This window comes from Bombina bombina, chromosome 1 (genome assembly GCF_027579735.1).
Source record: "Bombina bombina isolate aBomBom1 chromosome 1, aBomBom1.pri, whole genome shotgun sequence".
NCBI lineage: Eukaryota > Metazoa > Chordata > Amphibia > Anura > Bombinatoridae > Bombina > Bombina bombina.
This window is the reverse complement of record NC_069499.1, coordinates 1,132,220,468-1,132,227,252: the sequence shown is the minus strand read 5'-3', so window position 1 is coordinate 1,132,227,252 and position 6,785 is coordinate 1,132,220,468. Positions and strand designations below refer to the sequence as shown.

Genomic DNA, 6,785 nt, shown 5'->3' with positions numbered 1-6,785 from the left:
GGACATTTCTCACCAAACCGATAATGAAAAAAAGCTGCTTATAAACTATTAAAATGTATTTGAGTGGTGTCAATATCAAAAATGTCCCATATGCATCCATTAACATACCAGTAATTATCAAACAAGATTGCAATCAATCCCTATATTCTTAAAGGGACAGTCAACACCAGAATTTGTACTGTTTAAAAAGATAGATAATACCTTTATTACCTATTCCCCAGTTTTGCATAACCAACACAGTAATAATAATACACTTGTTACCTCTGTTATTACCTTGTATCTATGCCTCTGCAAACTGCCCCCTTATTTCAGTTCATTTGACAGACTTGCATTTTAGCCAATCAGTGTTCACTTCTAGGTAACTTCACGTGCATGAACTCAATGTTATCTATATGAAATACATGAACTAACACCCTCTAGTGGTGAAAAACTGTAAAAATGCATTCAGATTAGAGGCGGCCTTCATTGTCTAAGAAATTAGCATATGAACCTCCTAGGGTTAGCTTTCAACTAAGAATACCAAGAGAACAAAGCAAAATTGGTGCTAAAAGTAAAATTGGAAAATTGCATGCTCTATCTGAATCATGAAAGTTTTATTTGGACTTCACTGTCCCTTTAATAATGTATTTGAATTCTTTTAGACATATGTTGGTGTTTACACAATTTTTTCTTGTTTTTTGTTAATTTGTAGTTTGTGCTAATCTTGCCTGGTCTCTGTATTTAACTGCAAGCCAGACTGAGGTATTTTTTTTATTTTATCCATAGATACATGTCCAAATTATCTTTTTAAATACATCAATATATCATTATATACAGTGCAGCTAGTTCGTTTGATATGAGATAAGAAATACTAGATGAAGAAACTGGTTATTGCTTCTAAATATTTCTGTAGCCTATTATTTTTTTATTAAGTGAAAATTTAAGAAAAGCCTGTGTTTTATCCATGTAATCAAAATGTGTTACATTGTGCAATAGGACTTTGGGATGCATCATTTTTAAAACTCAGCAGACAGATAATGAAAGGGTATCATCCCTGCTTAATTACCGGTATATCAAACTCTAGCAAGAAATACTCTTTGTTTGCAAATTCTGCTGTCCTAATCTATTGTAAAATGGTATTTCTTGGTAGGGTGTGCCCTAACAATATTTTATTGGAGAAATTAAATAGTATCCAAGGAAACACAACTAGGAACCCAAAATCATTTATTTTATGGGTAAATATATTTTGATATTAATTGCACAGACATGATTGCACATATTCCCATGAGAAACTAGACCAAAAATGGACAACACCCAGTATAGTGGGTATAAAACATCAACAACTGTGGATCAAGACACATAAGGAGCATTTCTTGTCCACTTTACTAATTGGTCACAGCCATCATGAGTGTAATGCAAACCTGTTCTTCAGCTGGATCCTTGAAAGGATTGGGAGGTGGCAGTTCTGGTGTTTCCAGAATTTCTCATGTTCGCTCAAGTGGATCTTACAGAGCACCTAGTCTCCATAGTGGTCTGGGAGTTGGTCTGGGAAGCAGATGCTCAAGCACCTCATTTGGCTATGGAGGACTAGGAAATGCATCTTCAAGTTATGGAGGACTAGGAAGTGCATCTGCAGGTTATGGAGGACTAGGAAGTGCATCTGCTGGTTTAGGTTTCAGTTATGGTGGTGGCAACATTGGTGCTTACTCTGGGATCCTAAATGATGGTGCCTTCAATGTCAGCAAGAAAGAAACGATGCAACTTCTGAATGACCGTCTAGCTACTTATCTGGAGAAAGTACACAACCTAGAGCAGGAAAATACCCAGCTTGAAAGGAAAATCCGAGAATGGTATGATAAACAGGTCCCTTATACATCACCTGATTTCCTTCCATACTTCAGAACAATTGAAGAACTTCAACAAAAGGTAATTTATTATATAAACATAACATGAAATAATGGAAACATTTGTTCAATAGGATAAAAATGCCATCAACATAAGAATATTGCTAAAGCCCCAAAAACTTTTGGCATCATTTTCTTTTTATGTAAAATCATATTTCTTAAGCCAAGTAATGCAGCTCTTCTAATGGAAACTGTAAAAAAATGTTAGCTATACATGGAATTCAGATGTTTAACATTGACATTCAGAGCATTAAACATTGACCTTTTAGTATGGTATATGTCATGCTTTGATGTCCTTGCCTTGATTGGGATATGTTAACATTACAAACCTACTGATGAAAAGAATAATTTTCCATTTTCCAGATCTTGCAAGCTAGTACTGGGAATGCCAACATCCTTCTTCAGATAGATAATGCGCGCCTTGCAGCCGATGACTTCAGAACTAAGTAAGTTTATTATGTTTATTTAAGAATTGCATGTCATATTATTGGCAAGGGCATGATATATAAATTATTTATGATTAACCAGAAACAGGGTACATCTCCCAAAAATACACAGTGAAGAAGGTAGCTACATAAGCAATTGCATTATACACACTTGTACTCAAGAACACATATGCTCTATCTTTATTTACTCTTTACATTCCAGAAGAGGTACACCATGGACTCAGTTTAAACAAAGAACAAAGCTTTCCCCATTTCTGATCTGTCACTAGACCACACAATATAGTCAATAACATTTCTTGTCACTGCATTCTTTAGTATGTAGGCTGCATAAAATAACAGGAACTGGTGGCACTGGATAGACTGAAGATACTGGAGATAGAGAGGAAATAGATAAATGTGTAGGTCAGTTATTTTAATCTTTTAATTGTATGACAAATTATTAATCTACTTTCATTTTTAATTCATCTGCATAACCTTGCATATGTCAGCATATATTTACAGTTGGTTTGCTGTGATTTATACTTTGATATACTGTACACAATAAATTTCTCTAATACTTTTCTAAATACATGTTTATATTTACTCTTCTAAATTTGGTTGAATTACAACATTTTAACAATTAAAAGGTTTACTCTTTTTTAATTGTCTGACTACAATGTAAACAAAATAATTTCAAATGCATAGATAATACTAAAGAGTATTAATAAAATGATTATTGGTCAGAACACATTTTATGGAGTTTTTTATTTTGTACTTTTTAAGGTATGAAAATGAGGCTGCCATCCGCATGGGAGTGGAAGCAGATACCAATGGGCTCCGCCGTGTCCTGGACGAACTGAACCTGAGCAAGAATGACCTGGAAATGCAACTGCAGTCACTGAATGAAGAATTGGCTTACCTTAAGAAAAACCATGAAGAGGTAAATAGGTAGAGAATGTAAATTTGGCCAAATTTAGTTGTACATCCACAATTTATGAAAGCAGTGATTCAGTCTGTACCATGAAATATATGTGTTATATTTGCTATCAAGTTTAATTCCAAAATAGTTCTTCATAATTGGGTTGTGGAAAACGTTATTGGTTTATAAATCAGATATTAATAGTGGAATCTTATTTTCATTTATATATTTTTCTTAGTATAATTCAAAACTACTTAAGCAATACGCCATTGAAAAATCTTGTTTTTGGAGCAATAGCTAATTAGTGTATTTAATCTGTGCCACATGGTTCCTAACACAGCTATTCATATGAAATATTTTATTGAAAACCTTTAAAGTGGTAGTGGTCAATAATGGATTATACTAATAATAATGATGTTTAATTAATGGTACCATGATGTAATAACTTAAGGGTAATGATCAAATGAAAAAAGTTACATTACTCTTGTGGTGCATGAACCATGATCTCTCTGCTCATACAGGAAATGATGTCTCTACGCAGTCAGCTAGGAGCCAGGGTCAATGTGGAAGTAGATGCTGCACCAGCAGTGGATCTAAATAGAGTCCTGTCTGAAATAAGAGACCAATATGAGAACTTAGTAGAGAAGAACAGAAAAGAATCTGAGACCTGGTTCGTCAATAAGGTATGATCATCTGGTTCATCAATAAGGTATTAAGATAAAAATGTCTTGGGTGGGAAGTTGATGTCATCTGCAGTTCCACTGTCATAATGTTTTGTTTTTTTTTCAGAGTGAAGAGTTAAACCAGCAGGTGACCAGCAGTGCTCAACAGTTGCAGACAATTCACACTGAGGTCATTGATCTTAGACATACAGTGCAGAATCTTGAGATCGAGCTTCAAACCCAAAACAGCATGGTACTTATCTTTTATTAAAAGAATATTCCCTAATTTTAACATATTACATATGTAAAGTGCAATGAATTTTTAATAGTAGATATACAGTAAATACCAGAAGAACTGATTAATTATTTCAGAGTGCTTGTAATATCTCCAGTGAACACATACCTTTTCTAAAACTTCATTTCCATTTTAATATTTCTTAAATAGAAAGCAGCATTGGAGAACACATTGGCAGAGACAGAAGGTCGTTATTGTGCTCAGCTATCTCAAATACAAGGTTTGATTAACAATGTGGAAACACAGCTGGCAGAACTTCGATCTGACCTGGAGAGGCAAAACTATGAGTATAGAGTTCTTATGGATGTGAAGAACCGTCTAGAACTGGAGATAGCCACATATAGACGCCTGCTGGATGGAGAAGATATTCAGTAAGCTCACAATTGTTTCAAGGAGTTAAGATGTTAGATTTACTTATGCTCAGAGGATCTGCAATGTAGGGTCTATGTAAGGGAAATATTTTCACCACAATGTTTTGTTTTTTAAATTATTAATTGTATAAAGTTTTTTTGTCAAAAAGATAATAGTGGAGATACAAGTTTAAAAAGACATGAAAGTAAAAATTAAACATTCATGATTCAGATAGAGCATGTATTTGACACATATATAATCAAATATAGGGGTCAATCACAATGCATTACAAAAGTTTATCTAACTTTTGTAGATAAATCATTTGATACCTTTTTCTAAGGAACTGTGCTTGACCCTTTACTTGGTCTCTTGTTATCTATTGTTGATTGGTGGCTAAATACATATATCTCTTGTAATTGGCTCACCAGATATGTTTAATTAGCTCCCAGTAATTCACTGTAGTGCCCTTCTGCTCTGAAATTAACATAAGGGCTTGATCACAATCATTTTGAAATGTATCTACTGTTTTGCAAAAAGAAAATCAAAATTGTGATTGACCCCAATTTGTTTAGTACAAGATAAACTTTGTAGTAAGCACTTCCAGTCTCCAGTGGAAATTAGAACACATTACCAAGTAGACATTAATTACAAATACTTGCTGGATATTAGGAGAACTATGTACATTTCTAACAATATTAAACTACTTTCCTTGCAGAAAGGGATCATGGTACTCCAGGGAATTGAGCTCCGGAGGTTTAAGCCTTTCTGGTACCAGCAAACCAAAGACCATTGTGGAAGATACAAAATAAAAGCCATCCTATTTAAGATACAAACCAGCATAGAAGAACAGTATCTGGTTCACATGAATTTTATAACAGCACTAATAAGACAACATATATTGTGGTTCCTTATGTCAATTATGGGATAGTAACTGGTTTTAAGATGTCTCTTCCTATAAATTGCACTTTATTAAGTCATAACTATGTTCAATAGTTAGATAAACTAGAAGTACATGATATTACAAGTAGTCATTTCAATCATGCATCTAAAAAACTGAGATTTAAATTAATAAATTGGGATTGTCCAAATAACACAAGAAAATAATGAAATCTATCAACAAAGTTTATAATTAATAAAATAAAAATGACTAGTTTGGGTTGCTAACTGGGCACACATCAAATAAAACCAGTGTCTAGGATTAACATCAGCATTTGATGGCTAATTTAGAGGTCTCTGCTCACCTTTAATTCACTACAAAGGGCACTTTTTTTTCTATTGCCCCTCTTAAGAATTTGGCTGTATGAACCAATATTTTTTTTAACTTAAGGCGTAACATAAATGAGCAAAGGCTGGGCATGCTTTGTAACCAATTCTTAACATTCACTAGGTTGATTAGTATTGCTGTTATAAACTAATAAACTAGTAGACAACATTAAACAAACTGCTACTTGCATTTGAACAATACATATTTTTTTATGATTCTACCCTAAATTGCTAATTATCAGTCTTAGGGCAAGTCAATATTGTTAAACACTCATGTCAACAGTGCGTTTTTACAAAATGTTTTAATCTACTAACAATAAAGAAATATTGTTTAGATCATTATTCTGTGACAGATACACAACAGTGTTTTAGATACATTTTCCCACTGCTTTATGCTTAGCACACACACACACATATCTATTTAATTGCAATAGATGTGTCTGATACAACTTTTTATGACAAGACTGCAAAATTATCCATTGATGGGCCTCTTGTGAGATGAATGGGAACCTTTCATAAATGTACAAAAAAAATGTAAAACTATCTCCATAAGTAATTACCTTAAAAGAAGCCAATCTTTTATTTTGCATTATTTTCTGTCTTGCTACTTACTTTTAAATAATGTTACCTGCCAGTTCTTTCAATAAAGCTCCTTATTGCATGCAAATATGTGTCATTCTACTTTGTCTTTTTATTTGTTGCACATCTTCCAATGGCTGTTGCTAGAGCAACCTGTTGTTTATAGGAAATTAGTAGTGACATGGAGAGGGAAATAGTCTGGCAAAAGTACACACCTGTAGTTTAAACAAACAGTTACAAGATCATATATGCTTCATAACCAGTAATACAGTAATAAGTAATAATGGATACATTTGGATTTTTCCAAAGTACGTGATCTGAGAACTGACTGTGACAACACAGATATGCCAGAAGGAAAAAAGAATATAATATGCACAGGAGAAGTTCATACATGCTTTAAAATAATTG

The 6,785-nt window shown here is 33.4% G+C and overlaps 1 protein-coding gene across 1 annotated transcript; it reads left to right on the top strand.

Annotated features, from left to right (window-relative positions):
* Nucleotides 1-1,353: 1,353 nt before the first annotated feature.
* Nucleotides 1,354-6,465, top strand: LOC128645584 (keratin, type I cytoskeletal 19-like). The gene is made up of 7 exons (XM_053698664.1): nucleotides 1,354-1,905; nucleotides 2,247-2,329; nucleotides 3,092-3,248; nucleotides 3,749-3,910; nucleotides 4,017-4,142; nucleotides 4,335-4,555; nucleotides 5,251-6,465. The coding sequence occupies exons 1-7, from the start codon at nucleotides 1,384-1,386 to the stop codon at nucleotides 5,342-5,344; spliced, it is 1,365 nt and encodes a 454-aa protein (XP_053554639.1). The 5' UTR covers nucleotides 1,354-1,383; the 3' UTR covers nucleotides 5,345-6,465.
* The last annotated feature ends 320 nt before the right edge of the window (nucleotides 6,466-6,785 follow it).